The following is a 23,040-nucleotide window of genomic DNA, read 5'->3' as shown; positions in this document are numbered from 1 at the left end:
GTGTGTGGTAAAACTAAGGGTGGCGAACGGGACCCTATATATATATATATGGGTCCCGTTCAGCACCCTAAGCTTTACCACACACTTTAAGAAACGTGTTTTGTCTTACATGGGTTAGAAGTTTTGGAATGGACTGATTTTTGGTGAGGATGATCTCTATGGTGAGGAGATCATCCTCACCAAAAATCAGCTCATTCCAAAACTTCTAACCTCATCAAAAATGATTTACAAAAAATGGACGGTCCACGATTTTTTAACTTGTAAACATGGGGCTAAACATTTCGGAATGGGCTGATTTTTGGGGAGGATGATCTTCTAATCATAGAGATCATCCTCACCAAAAATCAGCCCATTCCAAAACTTTTAACCCATGTAGGACAAAAAACGTTTGTTAAAGTGTGTGGTAAAACTTAGGATGCTGAACATTTTCCTATATATATATATATATATATATATATATATATATATAGGGAGGCGTTCGGAGCCATCTGTTTTAACAGTCGTTTTAACAAAAGAAGCTCCATCGTTGGATTTGAAGGAATTGGACGGTCGAGATTGAATATTGCAGCGATCCGCGTTTAAATTATAAATTATTCATTATTTATAGCGCCGTCCTTCGAAAAAATGATTTTTAATGCTACCTCCCTAATAAATTTAAATTCCAAACGAAACAGAGACGTGTTTCTCTATGTCTCCTTCACCTTCGAACAAAATCAACTCTCAACCCTCTCTCTCTCGTCTCCTTCTCCCTGATCTCCCTATAGGCAATTCGACCATGACGTTCTCTCTCTCTCTCTCTCCCTAATCAATCTTCATTTTTAATGCAAAGGTACATCAAGAGGTGGGGGTGATTGATTACATGGAAAGAGAACAAGAAATGAAAGCTTTGGAATTGCATCTCTCTTATTTTTATTAATATTGTTTGCTAGGTTCCAATAAACAAATGGGTTGATACATAGATTTATTGACAAAAGAGAACTACATCAATCAAGACAGAAAGGAAATCTAATCTAAAAATTCTGATTAACCCAAGTCATTTTATTATTTGAAGTTAAATTTACATTTCTCAATCAAAACCTGCAATTTTATATTTTCTGGGATGTGGGCATAGCTAATGATACTCCTTGACTCGGTAAATTCTTCCATTGCTGATTCACTGTTTTGATTTGGGTGCAAAACTGCACACCAACCTTGCCTGCAAATCACAAGGACTCTCTGTATGATGCAATTGCAGAATACACCGATCCCGATATTTAACCAACTAGAAAAGCTGAATATATTTGTCTTACCATAGAAATTGATATCGCCTGCAAAAGATACCTTTGATCAAGTGAATGAGAAAAAGGGCAATGGAACTGAAATGATAACATTAATGCCCACCTGAATTGATATTAAACCAAATATGAAAAACGATAGAGAGAGTTGCAGAGAGAGAGTTGTAGCGATAGAGAGAGAGGGAGTTTTAGAGAGAGAGAGTCGAGTTGCTGTGAGAGAGAGAGAGAGAGTAAGTTGCAATGAGAGAGAGGGATGGTCAGGTTGAGCACGGAGAAGGAAAAGAGAGAACAGAACTCTGTTCTTTTGGGTTATATTCAGTGAGGGAGATAAAACTAAATATGAAAAACGTAAAGGATGGCGCTGTAACTAATGTGATAATTTTTAACTTAACGTAAAATAGATCTCAACCGTAGGATTGTGTCCGATCGAACGGTCCCAGAGAGTTTGATAAAACGTTTGTTATTTTGCCTGACGCCGAACGGGACCCCATATATATATATATATATATGGGAAATGTTCAGCACCAAACATTTTGGCAAAACATTTTTCAAAACATGGGTTAGAGGTTTTGGAATGGGCTGATTTTTGGTGAGGATGATCTCTACGGTGAGGAGATCATCATCACCAAAAATCAGCCCATTCCAAAACTTCTAACCCCATCAAAAATGGTTTACAAAAAATGAACGGTCCACGATTTTTCAACTTGTAAACTGGGGTTAGAAGTTTTGGAATGGGCTGATTTTTGGTGAGGATGATCTCCTCACCGTAGAGATCATCCTCACCAAAAATCAACCCATTCCCAAACCTCTAACCCATGTTTTGAAAAATGTTTTGCCAAAATGTTTGTTGCTGAACGGGACCCTATATATATAATATATATATTATATATATATATATATATATATATATATATATATATATATATATATATATATAATATATATATATATATATATATATATATATATATAGGGTCAGGTTCAAAGGACAACCATTTCTACACACATATAGACAACGTGTTTTGTCTTATATGGGCAAAAATGTTTGGAATGGACTGATTTTTGTGAGGATGATCTCTGTGATGAGGAGATCATCCTTGCCAAAAATCAGCTCATTATGAAACTTCTAGACCGTCCAATTTTTGTTGAAAAATTATAGACCGTCCAATTTTTGTAAATCAATTTTGATGGGGTTACAAGTTTTGGAATGGGATGATTTTTTGCCAGGATGATCCCCTCATCACAGAGATCATCCTCACAAAAAATCAGTCCATTCCAAACATTTTTGCCCATATAAGACAAAACACGTTGTCTATATGTGTGTAGAAATGGTTGTCCTTTGAACCTGACCCCATATATATATATATATATATATAGGGAAATGTTCAGCAACAAACATTTGACAAACATTTTGGCAAAACATTTTTCAAAACATGGATTAGAGATTTTGGAATGGGCTGATTTTTGGTGAGGATGATCTCTACGGTGAGGAGATCATCATCACCAAAAATCAGCCCATTCCAAAATCTCTAACCCCGTCAAAAATGATTTACAAAAAATGGACGGTCCACAATTTTTCAACTTGTAAACTGGGGCTAGAAGTTTTGGAATGGGCTGATTTTTGGTGAGGATGATCTCCTCACCGTAGAGATCATCCTCACCAAAAATCGGCATTCCAAAACCTCTAACCCATGTTTTGAAAAATGTTTTGCCAAAATGTTTGTCAAAATGTTTGTTGCTGAACGGGACCCATATATATATATATATATAGGGAAGGGATCGGCAGACAAAATCTGAGACCAACGTCCATACAAATTTTTTCAGCCGTTAGATGAAAATAGATCTAACGAAATCGGACCGTTAAACGCATTTAAATAGCGCGTGCTATTTAAATCACTTAAAACTTATGTTATTTACAAACACCTCCCCCATTCAAATGTGTTTTTTCTCATCCCATCGTCTTCTTCTCTTCTCCTCAAACCCTAACCATCTCCTTCCTTTACTCTCCATTCACTGACGACGATGCAGATCAGGCACAGATCAGGCGCAGAAATTGTAAACACCTCCCCGAACAAAAACTAAGCTCAGATTTCTCTCCTCTCTTCTCTCTTCTCCTTGCTTTGCCTTCTCTAACTCAAACCCAAACTCTAAACGCAAATCAGATTTCTCTCATCTCTTCTCTCTTCACCTCGTTTTACCTCAAACCCTAACCCTCTTCCTCTCAATTGCGACGACGATGACTAACTATCATTTCAGCCATGGCGACGAAGAAGATGGAAACCTGGAGAATGGCAGCTTGTAATAAGCGATAAACAAAGGGGTTTGGTTGATGAGGGCTTTAAATTGTTCGATCAAATGGGTTCGGTCTATCAAATTAAGCCTCTACTTGAGGATTATGCGTGTGTGGTCGATCTCTTGGCTCGAGCGAGTATGTTAGAGGAAGCTGAGAAGTTTATAGAGGAAAAGATGGGAGGATATGTTGAAGGGGATGCTAACGTGTGGGGGGCTCTATTGAGTGCTTGTAGAATTTATAGAAATGTTGAAGTAGGGAAAAGAGTTTGGAACAAGCTTGCTAATTTGAGAGTAACAGATTGTGGAACTTATGTGATCCTATATAACATCTACAAAGAAGCTGGTTGGAAATCTGAAGCCAAGAGAGTTAGAAGCTCGCTCAAAGAGTGGGGTTGAAGAAGAAACCTGGTTGTAGTTCGATAGAGGTCGATGGCGTGGTCGTTGAATTCATTGCAGGTGATCTTTCTAGTCTACAAACAATAGAAATTATTGACATTCTTAATTCTTTGTCTAAGGTTGTGAATTTGGAGGATTTTTGATACTAATGGGTCTTGTTGAATAATATTATTGAATTATTTCTGCCAAAAGATGAAGAGATAAGTTCAACCTATGCATGTAAGAAGCTAGTTTTGATTGTTTTTTAGACCATTACAGTAATGAAGATACTTGGCATGGTATGAAGTTCAAATTCTTTTTCTTTAATTGAGAGTTGTATTAATAATAGAAAATATATATTAGACATTTAAACCTGAGATCGTTTTGTTCAAATGTTCAATACTAGTATATTTGTATGGAGAAACACTAAGAACTCATTTGGACCTCTAACACCACCTTTTTCTTTTGTACACACATTATAACAGAGAGCAGTACGACAGTGAAACAATTAAACAAAACACATGAAGATACTCAAAATCAATACTGATTTGAAGTACAACTTCGTTTTTTTCCGTTAAAAAAAAAGAGAAGAAGAAGAAGCTATATTGGACGCAACTTCATGTCACTTGGTTTAAACCCAAGATTGTTATCTTATGGCCTTGGTATATTTGTATTAAGAAACTCTAAGAAACTATATTGGACACAACTTCATGTCACTTGGTTTAACCCGAGATTATTATTTTATGATCTTGGTATATTTGTATTGAGAAACTCTAAGAACTCTCATTTGCACCTCTTACTGGTTTTGAAACAATTTACACTAATGAAGAGTCTCAAGAAGAATACTAGCATGAAGTTCAGCTTCTTTTTCTCTAACCAAAAGCTATATTATAGATAAGGGTGTTATCTATTCTAGATTCCACTAATCTGTTGAACTGTGTCAATCTTCTTGATCTTATTATGACTCATGACCTGTTTATGATGCATTGTTATGAATGACATGATTTATTCCGTTGTTCAGCCTACATTGGTACTTTATTGCCATGGTTAGCAACATTATGAGGTTTTACTTAGTGAGTGACACATACGTTAGAAGGGCTCTAGACTCAAATTCATTTTTTTAAAACTGATAAACTAATACCGTTGATGGGATTACATCCTCAATTGCTTCTTATATGGTTTCCAAATATATTTGACTTGTGTGTGATAATACCATTGATGAGATTACATCCGCATTTATAGATGGAGAGAGAGGGCCAAAGTTTCTATCCCAATATGTTTCCTAACCCATGAAAAAAACTGCAAGCAATAAAATTTTATTTCCCAATTTAACTTCGATTAGAGTTTCCAATAGGATTGCAATTTAGAGAGTCCAAGTATTTCTAGAAACCCAACCATGTGAGCCACATACCAGAAAAATCTTACAGTTTAGTCTAAGAATTGCTAGTTCCAGTTATTTTTTTATTTCTATGATTATGATCTTTGACTCCTGCAATATAATTTCCATTTCTCTTCATTGTCCACTCGTTGAGTGGAATAACTTATTTGTTTGTTTATGGGATACCATAAAATCAAATAAATTATGCTACTTGTTACTTTTTCTACCTTCGGAAGTTTCACTTTGTGCTGAACTTCATTATATGATTAGCTCATTATGAAATCCATGGATTAGAGGTTTGGACGTTGTTCATGTCCCTTTAAAGGTCGGTTGCTTCATGAAAGAAATTAGGTTTTACCTTCTTTGCAGATTATATTATCGTTACATGTTTTTATTTATTTATTTATCTTCTCACTTGGGGAGGTTCTATATTGATTTGTAGGTTTGCAAGGATACATCGAGAATAATCCTAGTGATATGCCTCCAATGTTTGTATTGAAGTGTTGGATCTCTTGTAATTGGATGGTACCATCATTGCTCCAACAAGTTTCAAAGCTTAGGGTTCAGGACTGTTTCAATGGCTTGAATTCACAAAGTTGAGAGGGATTACAATTCAAGGTGAAGGTATCATCAACGGCCGCGGCTCAAACTGGTGGAAGGATTCACCGTTGTACAAACCAATTGACAATGAAACCCGATTAGCTGTTCCAATAACCAACATTACTGAAGATGAGAACCCACATACAATAGTAAAAACCTGTCCCTCTCACTCCTCTCTGCATTATTTTCATGTATTTTCTGGGAATAATTATGTTTTATGGCCATTACTTGTGATAGATAAGCAACATCAAGTACTTTGATGATAGTAACCATTTCTCTTTTTATATTTCCGAGTCTCCCCTTCACTTTGAAAATTTATAAATGTTTTTTTCTGTATTTAATAATTATGTTTAGTTCGTTTAATTTGTAATTTTGTTAGCTTCAATTCTTGCAGATGGATGCAGTTCCATGTCCTCACTTTCATGTAAATGTCTTATATTCTATTGTGCTACATTAAGCTACAGGGTCTTGCTGTTCCTACTGAGGTTCCTTCCATTGTTTTTAATGGATTGTTTGGTATTGACGCTTGCCAAACTTATGTACGGAGATTTATCCAAATTTGGGATAAAAAGGCCGACACAAGGGCCATTTTATCTCAAAGGAGCCATGGGAAGGTCTCCAGTTATAGACGTTGGGACGGTGGAGATGATCCGAAATAAAGAGATAAAGGTACCATAAAAGCGTTAAGTTTATCTTCGTGAGATCATGATATAATGTATATGGATACACCTTATAAATCACATCTATCGCTTATATTATTAATCGTATGATACTAACATGACACTTAATTTGTTTGTCAATAATCAATATATGCAGGTTGTGCCGGAGATATCAAGCGTAGAAGGAAACAAGTTGGTTTTTGAGGATGGAAAGGCATTAGCGTTCAATGCTATAATTTTTGCAACTGGCTTTAGAAGCCTTGCAAATAATTGGCTTGAGGTAATTATGTCATTAATTTAATTTTAACATTAAGATCATATCCTAATAGATGAAAAATTCTTAATATACTCATATGCCCTTAATTTCTCTTATGTAGGATGAAGGGCATCTCCTAAACGATGCTGGACTGCCGAGCGCTCCTTTTCCTAAGCATTGGAAGGGGAAGAATGGGTTGTACTGTGCAGGACTTGCAAGGAGAGGCCTAGCTAGGGTTTCAATGGATGCACAAAAGATAGCTGAGGACATAAAGAAGAGTATTGGTTACAAGAAGAAAAAACTGTAGTTTTAGTATTGTTATGAAGTTGTCACGTTTATGATGTAGCGATGTATAAGAATAGTTTTTCTATCAATAGTAAAGTGTTGTTTTGATAGTTACAAATGAAATATTTCATTTTTCTTCCAAAATTTATTTGGAATGCTCATAAGCAATGCCTTAAAGGTACCCTCCAACTCTGGTTTGAACTTGCAAATCCAATTATTTACCACAGTGCCACCTCAAGTTCGACAACTGCATTGGCGTCGAAGTCTTCAACATGAGTGTGAATTCCCCTGGTGACAACCTCATAAACTTCAACCTTTCAAATGTACATATTACCAAAAGAAATCACCAAAAATTAAAATTAAAATCAAAATTAAAAATCACCAAAAGAAATACTGAAAAAGTTGCATCAGACATACAATTGATTTCATTAGAATGGGTAAATTTCAGTTTAGTACAATATCCAACTAAAAGATGAATGATACAATCATAAATTCAATTCATTTATATTGGGAATGATTTCATAACACGGACTTCCTTGCAGCGGAATCAAAGATCTCTCTCAGATTCTTCTTCACAACTTCATCTGCAAACACAAACTCGATCGAGTTCGTCCCTAGTTGAAAGATACTCTGAAGTCGTAATCACATTAGTCACGAGGGATGGAGAGTCAGCATTCACCTATAATTTGAAAAACAAATTGGAATTAATAAGCATTTTGGGTCGGAAATCTAGGATTGAAGTGACGATCATCAGGGCGCAGTGAAATTTAACAATGGAAGCAAAAAAAAAAATGGCGGCTAAAAGGGTTTCAAGAATCATATCCACACTCGGCCGTTTAGCCCAACAGCTATCTCAAAAGAAACAATGAGCATACAGAGCACCCTTTGCAAGAGCATCTGATGAGGGTTGTGATCTTCCACACTCATTGTACAACTTAGATGCCCTTCTATAAAAATCAACAACTTCATTCCAGCTGCCTAGTTCTTTTGCTACAGCACCAGCATACTCCATATGTCTTTGAGTCTCTCCCCACAGGACCTTGTTTTAAGTGACTTGAAGCCTTCTCAAATGATGTTTTCGGGTTCACATTATCTTTGGCAAGCTTGAATCCAACAGCTATAGTAGAGAAGAATATATAAAGAAAAACTCACTGAGCATTCACACTGATGCTATGTTAAAAATAAAATACCAAAGCATAGAATTTACCAACCAGCCTACTCATACAAAGAGTGGCACTCCTCCAATCAGCAGTCCACCTAGTAAGACTGAGTTTTGTTATGAGAAAATGAAAACAAATTACTAACAAATATTGGATAAAAAGAAATCATGACTCAAATAAGTTTCTTTTGACATCTAAAAGACAAACAATAACTTGTTTTAATAAAGAATTTAATTATAGGTATTGGTGGCAAACAAACATTTTCCATTACAGCTTTTTCCAATGTTTATTGTAGGCAAACTTCTTCCAACTTAATTATGTAACATATAATCCCTTCCAGTGTCATCAAAGGCAAAAAGGGCGCTCGGCGTTGTGTTGCGTTCGTTGTGAGGCCTTGTCCCTTTACCTACCCTAGGCAATAATAAAAAGTGGTGAATCAAAGATATGTGATGCAAAAAAAAGTGCCAAAAGGCATCGCCTCGAGCTCCAACGAGCCAAGATACCCCATTAAGGGAATCTTGGTCCTTTTTTTTCCTTGGCTCTCTTCTTTTCGGATTAGATAGTTATAGTCCCAAAACAAACACTTATCCATCACTTTTAAAGATTAAAAAAAACAACTAAAATCTCTAGTTCTGTGTAGATCATGAAAGAAAAAACTATCCAAACTCCATCCAAATCAACCCAAACCTCATTTGTTAAGTTTCTTTTTTCTTACAAAGAACTTTGTGAGTGGATTTGAAGAATCCACTTATCCAATCTCAAATCTTTAACGAAAACCCCTTTACTTGAAACTTCTTTTCTTCAACCCTTAATCCTTAATGAAAATCCTAAATCAAATTCCCTAACCCCCCAAAATTTCATATTCTTCCCTCGTCGTCCAGCATATGCCAAAATAGAACTACAACAAAATATAAAAGAATCAAGTATGTATATTTTCAAGAATAAAAATACCTAATGAATCAAAATGCGTGCCTGGGCGAGCCTACGCAAGGCGACTCCCTCATCGCCTAGGCACGCATAACGCTTTTGATAACCTTGAATACTTGATCCCTTCTAATCCTAAGTTTCCTCCTTGAAGCTATTTCAGGATTAGCTAGTGCTACCAAACCTTTCACCACATAATGTGGTCTATTATGTGGACCATTCTCTATGCAGCCTGTAAATAAAAACATAATGTGATCTAAGAAACATTCTTTGATTAGATATTTTAATGTACCTTGTATTACAGAAAAATTCATATTCTTCAACATTTGTAGCAACAAAAAATTTCAATCTTTCTCCCATTGAAACTATGGAATAATTTGACGTTGTAGCAGCTAATGCCTCGTGCACATCACTCCAGTTCAAAGCAGATGAGGATCCTTGACAAACTATCCCAAAATTCTCATCTCCTGTCAATTTGGACAGAATTGGCCCTCTTTCCTCGTAATAGGTTTTGGTTTCTCAATAATCAATCATCAATTGGTCGATTTTGCATTTTAAACAAGGCTGTCAAGTAGCTAAAATCATTCCTAATGACTTTAGTCTTTTTCAATGACCATCATCCTATCAGACCATTTTGAGTTTTTTTTTTTAATCTAATAATAATAAAGAGATTGGTTCTTTTGGATGTATAAAGCACATATATAAGGAATAATTCAAATTATTTTTAATTAATTGTATGGTGTTTAACGAGGAGGAAACAAGGTTGTCGATATAGGGTTAGGGTTTAAATTCAGATGCAATGCAAGCTTTGAAAACTCGAAAAAAATTACTGCAAAAACAACCAGAATAGAATATGAGATGTGATTTATCAATTACAAAATAAATGAAGAGATTTTTTTTTTTTTTTTTTTCAGAAAGAGAGAAACTCACGTCTCCGTCTTTTTCGTCGCAATGGCTGGAACGGTAGTGAGTCGTCGTCGTCCTCGCAATAGAGAGGAAGAGACGAGTGAACGATGGAGATGAAGCTGAAATACGTATTGGATTTTTCTCGCCTGATTTCTTCGTCTGATTTGCGCCTGATCAGCATCGTCGTCAGTGAATGGAGAGTAAAGGGTTTGAGGAGAAGAGAAGACGATGGGATGAGAAAAAACACATTTGAATGGGGGAGGTGTTTGTAAATAACATAAGTTTTAAGTGATTTAAATAGCACGCGCTATTTAAATGCATTCAACGGTCCGATTTCGTTAGATCTGTTTTCCTCACCATAGAGATCATCCTCACAAAAAATCAGCCCATTCCAAATATTTTTGCCCATATAAGACAAAACGGTGTGTCGCAATGTGAGTCCCAATATGAGTCTTAGGAACGCTGTTCATATATATATATATATATATGTAATATTTTTTTTATATTTTTGAGACATTTACAGATAAAATATCCTTGTCAAGGGAACATTGATCCATAATTGATCAATGTCATTGAATCTGGTCCTATCATATCCCATCTATAATTGGGATTCTAAATTATTGGATTGGATTTAAGGTCTGATATGATGGACAGAGCCCTACCCATAACCCATCGCAGAATCAAATTTTGTAAGGTACAACATCTGACAAGTCGCATACTCGACTCGCTTACAATATTTCCCTGACAAGTCATGTGGGTTGAGTTCCCTATGTCACACACACGTGATAGTTCCTGATTAGATCTATATCATTTTATTAAGGTATTCAGTTCAGTCTTTCATCTCATTTTATGGATTATGGATACAGTCGCGCAGGAGTGACCTCAGGTTTGTACCTCATATATCACACTTTTTTTACGTGGAAGTGTGCAGTGTCATAAATGCTTTCCATTTGAAAATAAGGTCACTTCAACATTATTATTATTATTAAAAAAATTATTAAAAAATCTAATAAAATAATTATTTTATAAAAAAAAACGAATTTATTATAAATTATCAAAATAATAATAAATTGATCATTGAATGATCGATTTTTTTTCTCTCTTGATTTTTTTTTTTAAATCGGATTTTTTAAGAAAAATAGTCATTGAATGATCGATTTTTTTTCTCTCTCCTCTTTCTCTCTCTTGATTAAAAAAAAACGGTCATTGAATGATGGATTGTTCTCTCTTGATTATTTAAAAAAAATGAATTTTTAAAAAAATATTGAATAATCAAATTTTTTTCTCTTTTTCCTCTTTCTCTTTATGAAATAAATACATAAAAAAGCTTTGAAAAAATAAAAGAGAAAAAAATAAAGGACTTACAAGGTGCAAATGATAAATAGCTTCCTTTTTTCGAAATTGGCCTATAAAGACCCTTTTAGATAATTAGGATTTCTGAAATTAAAACATCCAATAAACAATTATCCCATTATGTAATAATAGAGAAAAATCAAAATCAAAATCAAAAGGCGTAAAAACACAAAGAACTTACAGTTTATTAAGGAAGAAGAGAGGGAAAACAAAACTATTCAAAAAATCAAGAAAGAGAAAGAGGAGAGAGAGAGAGAAAAAAAATCGACTATTCAATATTTTCTAAAAATTAATTTTTTTAAATATCAAGAGAAAGAAAGAGGAGAGAGAAAAAATCAACCATACAATGGCCTTTTTTTGTTTTTTTTTTTAATTCGATTTAAAAAAAATCAAAAGAGAGAAAGAGGAGAGAGAAAAAACCGGCCATTGAATGGTCGGTTTATTATCGTTTTGGTAATTTATATTAAATTCGATTCTTTTAGTGAAATAATCATTTTATTAGATTCTTTTTTGATAATTTTCCCTTATTATTATTATGGGTAATCGTGAGGTGAATTTTCTCAACACCCAAAGTTGTAAATATTGGTAGGAATTTAGACTCCTAGGTTGGCTATTTACTCCATGATTTTGGGTTTATTTTATGAAAAATGCTGAAGTAACATTAAAATTGACATTGATAGTCACATTGTTGACATGGATTTATGTGCGGAACCATAGATGCTTTTTATCGTGATGCAAGTGAAAAGCATCTAAGACTATGTGTGCAACTCCACATCAGCAATGTGAGAATCGATGTACACACCATCAGCGATGAAGCCAAGATTTTTGATCAATGGGGACTAAGTACTAACAATGGTTAAGAAATAAACTCAATTCTCTTCTATGCATATATTATGTTCCTCACTAACCTAATAAGATTTCAAATCCCACTTAAGTGTTGTTGAGTTCAACCTTGAGGCATCCAAAAGCATGATCCAATGCCATATGGATGTAGAGAAAAAAAAATTGATGAACTTTGAAATTTTTTTTTTCAAAAAAGACATCTTTCACCGTGGAATTTTTAACTTTAAATTCCGAGGTTCAATGGGATTGCAGTAATCCATTTTGAAAACCTAGGATCAAGCCCAAAATAAAATAAAAAAAAGGTGATTTTTTTCCTATTTTGGCTACAAGTTTTTCTATGAAATCTAGAAGGTTTGTGGGGTTGAATTGCATTGATAATCCATATGAGCTCGACGACCCATAATAAGATTTCAAAGTTAGTAAGGAAAGTATTTATCTAATTATTTATTTATTTATTTATGTGCATTGGCTGTCGGGGTTTTACACAACGTCCGTTTGAAAAACACAGGACTATTTTTAACATGGATTAAAGTGTAGGGGCTAATAACTGATTTTGTATTTATTTTTTTTCCAAAAAGCTGAGTGGGGGCTATAGCCCCCACTGGTCCCGATCCCTTCTTGACTCCGCCACTCCACACCACCATCATAGAAATATTCCACCATGTATTACGGGAACGAAATTCATAATGGAAGAAGAAATGCACCACGAATGTATCTATAATTTGCGGGGAAGAGTTAATGGTTCTCAATTAAATTTAAAACAAGGGATAATTGAAAATGGAGGTAAGCCAATTTATAGGAGAATTAATTAACCCTTAACTTAGTCTTTTTATTATTATTATTTATTTATTTATTTATTATGTAATTCCAACTAATAAGCAACTGTGACTCTGACTTTGGCATTAAAATTTCTTTGGCACCAACGGCATTGGTTCTTAGAACAAGAAATGTTATGACACTATAAAATTTGGCCTTATATTACCAGTGCCGGATCGAGCACATGTTCGATGAACACCACCACAACACTCACGCATTCTCTGATTAGGAACACAAATGGGTTGTAAGCTACAAAGTCTATGTTACATATAGTAATTGTTGAATGGAAGTGTAAAAAAATCCAGAAGTAAATTGAAAATAAACAATCACACAGAGAACACAAATATTTAAATGATTTAGTCTCTTGAAATCCAACTTAGGAATATTAGACATCTCACAACAATAATAAAAAGCACACATCTTTACCATCACACCTGCTGAAATTCAAGGACTCGTGGGAAATGCTCAAGAGAGAGCACATGTTTTTTTAAGTAAAAGATCAACTTCTGTTTAAAACGGAAGAAGTACCTGATATTTATGGATGGAGTGCGATTTTTCATGGAGGGCTGGAGAGTGGATTCCTATCATTTTGAGTATGGATTCTATTATTTCAAGAACAGCCAATAGCGTGGGTCCATAGGAATGGGATTCATCCTAACAAAAACCAATTATTTAAGATAAGGATTCGACAGTGATGATATAAAACACCATGGTAAGTAAGATAGCGTTCTAGGATATATTTATAAACTGAAACCATAAACCAACCTTGTGTTGGGTTTGAGTCATTTGACCGCTTCAATTTAGCTCATGACAAGGTTGGGTTAGTCTTGAACCTCAGCAGTAATCCAGCCAAAATGCTTTAATACTGGGAATTTTCAATTCAATCTATTTGTAATAATGTTTGTAATCCGTTGAGGCAAAACTATAATCACAGAGCTCAAACGCCTTGAATTGCAATATCTACGTTTTCTTTAAACTGAATGAGCAGTAGATGAGTTTATAACAGAACAAAGAAGCCATCTCATCTAACCTTCTGTTCAGCCAAGAGAGGAATCCATAATAGGTGGTTTCATTAGAAGCCAGGGCGCGGAGCCCGCTACGCTCAGTCAAGGACATTTTCATCTAGTGAATGATGGTAAAATCCACATCAATGACTCGATGGAACAAACGTCCAGCAGTATAAGTATATAGGTCCATTGAGAGTGGTGGACCTCAGATTCATCTTTATTGTTCTAGTTCTCGAGTCCATATATTAAAATCTATATTTTTATAATCCAACTGAATCGAAAAAATTATTCTTTTGATGCCACCATCATCCATTCCAGCTGATTTATAACTCTTCCAATCTCAAATTAAACTCCATCCCATCCAACAATCTGTAGATCTCCACACTCCTTGGATGAAATCTATCTCCCACTAAGAACTCATGGATTTCTCCATCCACTTCAATCCAACTTAAACCAGAGACCTTCTTTACTCCCCTCTCCCCCATCACTCTCCTCATTCTCCCAAAATCCACCCACCTACCTGACCCTGCATATAGATTAGACATTAGAACATAACCACCACCGTACGCCGGTGTTAGCTCGATTAATTTTTTAGCCGCAATTTCTCCTATGTCAATATCTCCATGGTTTCTGCACGAAGCGAGCAGTGTACTCCATATCACGGCCCCGGGTTCCATGGGCATATTATCAATGAGCAATTTTGCTTCTTTTAAAAGACCAGAGCGTCCAAGAAGGTCTACCAAGCAACCATAATGTTGGACCATAGGTTCTATGTTATATGTTCTTCTCATGAGTTGGAAATGTTTTAAGCCTTCTTCAACCAAACCCGCATGGCTACAAGCACTCAAGACACCTATAAAAGTTACATAATTAGGCTTAACTCCAGACTTCTGCATTTCTGAAAATAGGTGCAAAGAAGCCTCGGCAAAGCCATGAATGGCAAACCCAACAATCATTGACGTCCAATGTCCGACATTCTTATTTGGGATGTCTTCAAAGACTCGTGAGGCATTGTAAATGCTTCCACATTTGGAATACATATCAATCAAGGCCGCACCAAGACCACCATCTAGTGAGAACTCATGGCGTAATATATACCCATGAACGCATTTGCCCAAACTCAGAAAACCCAGATCAGAAATAGCAGAAATGATGCTCACCATGGTGAATTCATCAGGTCTCAATCCCGAATTTTTCAATTCGAAAAATAGTTTGAGGGCCTCATCGGGGAGTGACTCTCTAGCGTACCCTGCGATTAAAGAATTCCAAGAGACGATGTTTCTATGCGGCATCTCATCAAACATTCTACGAGCAGAGACAATGTCCCCTGATTTTACAAACCCATCTATCATAGAATTCCAAGAAACAACATTCTCACAAGACATTCCTTCAAACACCTTACGAGCACTCTCGATGTTTCCACACCGAAAGTACATATGAATTAGAGAATTCTGCACAAAGAGATCAGACCCAAAGTTGGTTTTTAAAATGAAGCAGTGTATCTGTTCTCCTTCTTCAATGGAGGATAGTTGGGCACAAGATTTGAGGACGAAAGGGAAGGTGAATTTGTCGGGAAGAATTTTTTTAGGGTCGTGGAGCATCAGATAGAAGAGCAAGAAAGCTTCTACAGGTTGATCAACTTGGGTGAGGGCTCTTATGAGAGTGTTATAGAGAAAAGAAGAGGAATCAAAGGTTTGATGGAAAATGGAAAGAGCGTAATTAACATCATGGATGGATTTAGGACGAGAAGATTGGAAGGAAGAACAGCATGATTCAACGATTTTTGTCGCGATGAAGGGGTCGTGATGGAAAAGACCAGTTTTAATAGTGAGAGTGTGGAGTTGTTGGATTTCTCTTGTGGTGTTACATTGGTGGAGAAGGGAGAGAGGAGAAGAAAGTGAAGAGAACGAGAGAGATGTTTTTGATGGAAGAATTGTTTGAAGTGGCATCTCCATCTCAAATAGTTTCTCTCTTCTTTCTGCACCATGAAGTACATCACATATGGAGAACGTTAGCGAAAAAAATGTGAGTTATTTCGACGCTAAGAGACATTTAACGAATGTCGGTCTTTCCACGCACCTGAGCTTTAAAATAATAGTCGTGCTATTGTGACGCAAACTGCGACACAGGAGTGACAAAATGATGTGGTGTCGTGCACATTATTGTAGATGTTTTTCCACGAGATACAAGTGAAAAACATCAATGCTTATCTTTCTCCGTTCGTGTTATTCCAGCAATTTCCTTAAAATAACTATCTACATTGCTTTAAACTAAACCAGTCGTGCTAGGGTGGTACGAAGCATTTACTGTGATTCTCACAATTATGACGTGGACGTGCATACATAACCGTAGATGATTTTTACTCGTATCACAAGAAAACACATCTATGGCTATGTGCACATCCCACATCAAACTTGTGAGAATCACAGTAAATGCTTTGTGTCATTTCAGCATTTTTCTAAACTAAAATACTGATTTAAGACATTAAAGGTGTTAAATAATTGAATTCTTCTTATTCTTCTTCCTCTCTCTCTTCTTTACATCTAGAAAGACTCCAATGAAAGTTTAAAGTTTTGATCTTACCTATTTTTCTTATCCTAACACTTTCAATCAAGTTGAAGTTGTTCACATGAAAAGATTATGTTCAGTAAGTATCTATTGAATCGATTTTGTAATATTCGATACAAAATTTTGTTTTGAATATAAGTACCTATCGAATTTTCTAAAATAAGTTCAGTTTGAATCTATCAACATAATTTTCAAAAAATCTTCGAATTCTTTAATTCAAAATCCAACGTTTTGAAGGTTTTAATAATGATTTTTCCATCTGTCTTTGTAATTAAATGCAAAAGAAATTTCAAAGAAATAATATCACTTCAAAAAAAAAAAAGTAAAATCTAATTTTCATTAATTCAACATCTTACAAAACTTAAAAGGAGATGAATATGAATAGAGAAAGATGAGGAGGAGAAGAAGGAATGAAGGAAGAAGAAGAAGAGGGTTTTTTTAGTTTGATGGTTATGATGTGTACATTAAATAAATACAAAAGAGTACAAATGTATTAAAAAAAATATATATTGTTTTTAACAAAAGTCACTTAAGTAGGTGCAATGCACCATTTTGATGCATGCAAATAGACCAACCCATCTAATAACTATAGATGTTTATACGTCCCCAAAATAAGTAAAAAATTCATGAGAAGGTGATTCCAAAATTTGTCCTAATTATCAATTTACTCAACCAATAATGGTGGTAAGTTATAAATCAACAATCACATAATTAATTAACTAACTAATCTTTTGTGCATGATTTGGTAAGACACCCTTGAGATCGTCCTATAATAATTCATTTTTATATACTTGATATATGAACAACACGGTTTCTAAATCTATATATGGTGTTTGGTAAGTTAAGTTACATGTACCCATTGGCAAGGCCATCTTTTCAAAAACCTTGACATAGTCCCATTAACAACCCCACATATCCTACTTTCATAGTTTGTTACATTCAAACCAAAGTACTAATAAAGGACATTATGAGAACTGTCTCTCACCTGAAGTCGGTTACAAAATTATGATTCTTTTATCATAAAAATCAAGATACATTATGTTGTCAAGTCCTTGACTTTCATGAACCATGTTATGTTGTCAAGTCTTTGAATTGACTTTCAACTAGCCAATGAATGTAAGTTCTTAGACCATCATCATGGTCCTCATATCAATTAGAAAGACCCAACTAATATTGTCATGATTTTCTAACGCTCCCTTGACAAAACACCCCCCACCCATACAATCATAGATCATTTGCCTCGGGATACACATAATCATAAATCTTTTTCTTGAATATCCCGAGGCAAATGATTTATGATTCTGTGATGGGGGGTGCGTCAAAGGGGGTGTCATATTATTCCCTACTCTAACTAATAATCTTTCTAAAGAAATTGTTGGGGAGTTGGAAGCGCAAACTGAACTTATAGTTGGACTGCAAGTGTTAGTTGGGTATCTACCATCCATCCAACCCAACAACATTTTCTACTTTGTGGGGCTATCAGTACACTCTTTTGGGCCCACCGATACATTGCCCATTCTCTAGTTGACCTTAACCAACCGCCCAAATTTCACTGATTGGTGATTTTTCTTTTATAGATGGTAGTTGTGGGGAAGGGGAGAGGGAGGAGTGTTTGGTGTTCATTAATGAATAGGTTGAATTTGTTTGTGATGTGGTGCACAAATTAAAGGTAGAGTTGGTTAAGTGACCATTGTAGAGAAGAAAATCAAATCTACACTTTTCATGAATCAGAAAGTAAACATGGAGTTGTTTAAGTAGCCATTATTGTCAAATCGGAAAGTAGACATGGAGTTGGTTAAGTAGCCAGCCATTTTCGCGAAAAAAGTCAACTCAACATCAATCATTCATGCATCATATGTGTGTGACATGTGTGTGTGTGAGAGAGAGAGAGAGAGAGGGAGATTCCTCTCCTTAAAGGAACGAAGTAGACTACAAAACATTAATTCGGATTTTAATTTTCTAGAAATGAAATAACATCTCCCTCTCTATATAAGTATGTATGCGACTATGTGTTAAAAATGTGATTAGAAACCGTATGTGGTGCAGTGAGTACAACTCTCTCTCTCTCACCTTATTAACGATAGAAGCAGATATTAGAGAATGGTAATCTATACACCTTGAGCTTCTCCTCAACAAATTTAAAATGCTACTAAAATTGTTAACTTCACTACTTTTGTGTCAATAGGGAATCTGTAGAGATGGAAATGCACAAGGAATCCAACAAAAAAGGTTGGGAGGAGCAAGAGCAGCTCTATTTATATATGGTAGGGAACACCCATACCCATTTAGATTTAATGGTTTTCAGCATATTATAGATTGTTGGGTAATTCATTTACTAGTTTTCTTGACTTTGCAGCTATGCAGGGGCTTGAGAACATGGCGTTTATCTCAAATGCTGCTAGTTTGGTGACTTACTTCTATGGATACATGAACTTTAGTTTAACTAAGTCAGCTACGACGCTCACTAACTTCATGGGGACCTCGTTTTTATTGGCACTCTTTGGAGGATTCATCTCAGATACATATTTGTCAAGATTCAAGACTTGTATCCTCTTTGGATGCATTGAATTGCTTGTAAGTTTGCTTCGAACTTTCCGATCAATCTCCGTCTTAATTTTAGAATCAGTAACACATTTTTGTTACAATTCACAATAAGGCTAAGACTTCTTCTATATACTAACAGATCAACAATTCAACTATACTTGCTTCAAACTGGGTTTGGACATTGTAACTACCACCCAGTTTGAATTCTACATAATTTAATCTATGAATTTAATATGCTTTTTTAGTTGTCTAAAATAAATAATGGTTGTATTAGAAATAATAGTGATCACTGGCATGAAGTTCTACAATGCATTGGAGCCTACTCCACATACTATATACAGAAAGTAAACAATACACTCAACTCCATTTTTTAATTAAGACAAAAAAATTTATATATCAAATTATCTATAAAATAAGAAGGATATAAAAACCAGGGAGACACCTTTTATTTTTGTAGATTATTATGGCAACTTGTCTTCTAACTAAAGGTCTTTCATTTTTTTTAAATAAATTATTTACATAACTATGTTATAACATGTTTGAAGGGTGAAGTTGTTCACTCTCTAGCATTTTTTAGCAACTATTTTATTTCTCTCGAATTTTTTAATGCTCATAGCTTTAATTCCATTACTTTAGTATAAAAATGGATCTGTCCGAGAGCTCTAGTTGAGATCTTTTCAATAATATACATAATCTACTAATTCTGTTTGATAAAAAACTATAACCCTTTAGCTCTAACTTTATAAAATACCCTTAATAACTTGATTTGTTAGTAATTCTATAACTGTGATGGAGAACATAATGATAATGATTGCTAGTAGAGTCGTGCTGGGGTGACACAAAGGGAGAAACAAGGGTGACAAAAACTCATGGTGTCGTGCACATTACCGTAGATGCTTTTCTGCGAGATACGAGTTAAAAACATCTACGGTTATGTGCACGCCACCACATCATTTTTGTCACCTTTGTGTCTCCGTTTGTGTCATTCCAGCATTGTCCTTGCTATTTTTGTCACTTTTTACTTGAGAATATATTTTTAAAATACCTAATGCACTGCCATTATTAATTTGAACAACAGATGCATCACGTGCTCCTTATCCTAGTTTATTTTTTCTTCTTTTGATAAGCAAGAGGGTTAGTGGTCAGTAATTAGTGGGTAAAGGTGGATCATGAATGGTTGAACCCAAATCACGGTATCAAAGTCATACTATGACTTGGGCATTGTTTATGGCCGAAGTCAAAGTGGTTGACTTCAGGACTATGATGCCATGATCAGTCATATATTACGTAAATGCGCTTACATGCTCTTCTTTGCTCTGTTTCTGATTGGAATATGTATATGTGAGATGCATACACAGTTGATATATCTAGTACACATCAGAGTCGAAGGCATAGGCTTTATATGAACTGATTTGCGCACAATTTTGGTAGGGATACTCACTCCTAACATTGCAAGCACATTTCCATATCCTAAGACCATTTCCTTGCAAAGATGTGGCACCAAGCAGCATGACTCAATGTGAGGTTGCCGATAGCGGTCAACTTGCAATCCTTTTATCCGGTCTTTACCTAATTGCATTTGGGACCGGTGGAATTAAGGCAGCGTTACCATCACTTGGAGCAGACCAATTCAATGATGGAGATCCAAAAGAAGCAGCTCTTCTTTCCAGCTTCTTCAACTGGTTTTTGTTTAGCCTTTCCACTGGAGCTGTGATTGGTGTGACTTTCGTGGTATGGATCAGTACCAACCAAGGATGGGATTGGGGGTTTGGAGTGTGCACTGTAGCTGTTATCTTTGCAATTTTGTTTCTCTCCATGGGCAAGTCATTTTATAGGAACAATATTCCCCAGGGAAGAAGCCCCGTAATTCGTGTTCTCCAGGTACTTATCGCATATAATATATAGTTTTATTTGTTTCATATTTGAAATACCAAAAGCAAATTTTTAACTAAGCGAATTTGATTTTTTTTTTTTTTTTTTCATTCAGGTGTTTGTGGTAGCGACACGAAATCGTAAGCTTTCAATACCGGAGAATATGAATGAACTGTATGAGATACAAGACAAGGAAGCAAGTATGGAAACTGAAATTCTTCCAAGAACTGATCAATTTAGGTATGCAACCATACTGGAAGTTGTATCCATGTATTAATTATGGTGATATCTACTCTAATTGAAGTTCCCTTGTTAACCATATGCCCTGTTCTCCCACAGATTCTTGGATCGAGCTGCAATTACAACGAACTCTCACAACATGTCCCCCTTGCATGTGTCAGGACCATGGCACATATGTACCATGACACAAGTCGAAGAGACGAAGATCCTCATCCGCATGTTTCCTATCGTAATCAGTACTGTTTTCATGAACACATGCTTGGCTCAACTTCAAACCTTCTCAGTCCAACAAAGTACTACCATGGACACAAGGCTATTGGGTTTCCGTGTTCCAGGGCAGTCGCTACCAGTCATCCCTCTACTATTTATGTCCATCTTAGTCCCAATATATGATCGTCTCTTTGTACCCATTGCTCGAAAGTTTACGGGGATCCCAACTGGTGTTCGACACCTCCAACGAATTGGAGTCGGCCTCGTGCTCTCAGTGATCTCCATGGCAATTGCTGGAATTATGGAAACACGTCGAAAATCAGTTGCTGTTAAACATAACATGGTGGACTCATTGGACACTTTGCCCATGAGTGTGTTTTGGCTAGGATTCCAATATGCCATATTTGGTGCAGCTGATTTGTTCACATTGGTTGGGCTGTTAGAGTTCGTTTATGCAGAAAGCTCAGTAGGTATGAAGTCATTAAGTACAGCAATTTCATGGTGTTCTTTGGCATTTGGGTATTACTTGAGCTCTGTATTGGTGGAGGTGGTGAATAAGATGAGTGGGGGGTGGCTAGCCAGTAACAACTTGAATAGAGATAAGTTGAATTACTTCTATTGGCTCTTGTCAGTGTTGAGTGCGGTCAACTTTGGATTTTATTTGGTTTGTGCCTCTTGGTAGAGATATAAGAAGGTGGTAGAAGTGAAGCAAGTAGGTAGAGGTGTTGATAAGGGTAAGGTGAAGGTTGAAATGGGGAAGGTTCAGGGTTAAGTTTAGAGTGTTTCTTGAATAATAGTATTTATGATATTTTACCTTACCTGTTTGTTCTTAAGTTACTTGTAGAAGTGAAGGTGTGAATTTCTTCTCTTGTAAAACAAAGATGAGTAACTTGTTGAGAAAATGAATAAAAAGAGAAATAAGTTAACATTGTTGTAAGCTTTGCTTACAAAAATTTTAGGCTCATTTTCCAAATGACTTGTAACTAAGGATGTCTAAGTTGTTATATTTTGAATGTGCCTTTTCTACAGTGGGATGATCTGAAGTCCCATCATCTGGACACAATCTATAAATAGCATAACCGTAATGCCCTAGGCTCACAACAATACGATATTGTCTGCTTTAGGCCAAGGACCGTATGGCTTTAAAACGCGTTGTACCATATAGAATCTGGTTTGTCCTTATAGCTCAGGCTCTGAACGTTCTCCTGCCCAATGTGGGACTAAATTCACAACTTCCCCTGCCATTCCATCAAACACACAGGATGGCTCCAGTTCGACCCTCAGTCTCAGCAGCCCTTTCCCTGGCCTGGCTAGGCACACTGAGGGGATTGTGACAATAACCATACACATCTACCATTCTATAGTCATGCCCTCTGTGCGAGTTTATCTCATTTATGGATCGGACATTTGCTAACTGTTTTTGGAACTTATAAGTAATTAAGGATTGTAATTAGATCTAGCTTGCATTTATGTGGAAG

At 35.7% G+C, this 23,040-nt stretch overlaps 2 protein-coding genes, 1 long non-coding RNA gene and 1 pseudogene across 5 annotated transcripts; 2 read left to right on the top strand and 2 right to left on the bottom strand.

Moving 5' to 3' along the window:
* Positions 1-3,052: 3,052 nt before the first annotated feature.
* LOC147409065 (putative indole-3-pyruvate monooxygenase YUCCA10) lies at positions 3,053-7,168 on the top strand. Of its 2 annotated transcripts, none has more exons than XM_086425098.1 (4): positions 3,053-4,022; positions 6,314-6,588; positions 6,736-6,858; positions 6,956-7,168. In XM_086425098.1, the coding sequence occupies exons 2-4, from the start codon at positions 6,328-6,330 to the stop codon at positions 7,139-7,141; spliced, it is 570 nt and encodes a 189-aa protein (XP_086281224.1). In that variant the 5' UTR covers positions 3,053-4,022; positions 6,314-6,327; the 3' UTR covers positions 7,142-7,168. The 2 variants fall into 2 exon arrangements, with proteins under 2 accessions (XP_086281224.1, XP_086281233.1); XM_086425107.1 differs by lacking the exon at positions 3,053-4,022 and adding an exon at positions 5,744-6,068.
* Positions 7,169-7,804: 636 nt separating this feature from the next.
* On the bottom strand, positions 7,805-10,408 carry LOC147409064 (uncharacterized). Its single transcript, XR_015172482.1, has 3 exons — positions 10,134-10,408; positions 8,331-9,435; positions 7,805-8,236 (listed from the first exon to the last, which is right to left on the bottom strand). It is a non-coding gene; the product is annotated as an uncharacterized LOC147409064 (long non-coding RNA).
* A 2,620-nt stretch (positions 10,409-13,028) lies between these two features.
* Positions 13,029-16,316, bottom strand: LOC147409063 (pentatricopeptide repeat-containing protein At5g48910 pseudogene; annotated as a pseudogene). The gene is made up of 2 exons (XR_015172475.1): positions 13,887-16,316; positions 13,029-13,775 (listed from the first exon to the last, which is right to left on the bottom strand). The product of XR_015172475.1 is annotated as a pentatricopeptide repeat-containing protein At5g48910 pseudogene (transcript).
* Positions 16,317-18,656: 2,340 nt separating this feature from the next.
* LOC147409062 (protein NRT1/ PTR FAMILY 4.5-like) lies at positions 18,657-22,504 on the top strand. The gene is made up of 6 exons (XM_086425071.1): positions 18,657-18,799; positions 18,882-18,960; positions 19,053-19,270; positions 20,672-21,121; positions 21,228-21,352; positions 21,452-22,504. Exons 1-6 carry the CDS (start codon positions 18,797-18,799, stop codon positions 22,242-22,244), a joined length of 1,668 nt encoding a protein of 555 aa, XP_086281197.1. The 5' UTR covers positions 18,657-18,796; the 3' UTR covers positions 22,245-22,504.
* The last annotated feature ends 536 nt before the right edge of the window (positions 22,505-23,040 follow it).

This window comes from Akebia trifoliata, chromosome 2 (assembly GCF_017979445.1).
Source record: "Akebia trifoliata isolate Shusen 1 chromosome 2, ASM1797944v1, whole genome shotgun sequence".
Taxonomy (NCBI): Eukaryota; Viridiplantae; Streptophyta; class Magnoliopsida; order Ranunculales; family Lardizabalaceae; genus Akebia; species Akebia trifoliata.
This window is presented reverse-complemented; position numbering and strand designations above follow the sequence as displayed.

Coding starts and splice junctions, on each gene's coding strand:
- LOC147409065 (XM_086425098.1), top strand. CDS start 6,328: ATGTCCTCACTTTCATGTAAATGTCTTATATTCTATTGTGCTACATTA. Junction 6,589..6,735: donor TCCGAAATAAAGAGATAAAG/GTACCATAAAAG, acceptor CAATATATGCAG/GTTGTGCCGGAGATATCAAG. Junction 6,859..6,955: donor TTGCAAATAATTGGCTTGAG/GTAATTATGTCA, acceptor TCTCTTATGTAG/GATGAAGGGCATCTCCTAAA.
- LOC147409062 (XM_086425071.1), top strand. Junction 21,122..21,227: donor CCGTAATTCGTGTTCTCCAG/GTACTTATCGCA, acceptor TTTTTCATTCAG/GTGTTTGTGGTAGCGACACG. Junction 21,353..21,451: donor CCAAGAACTGATCAATTTAG/GTATGCAACCAT, acceptor GTTCTCCCACAG/ATTCTTGGATCGAGCTGCAA.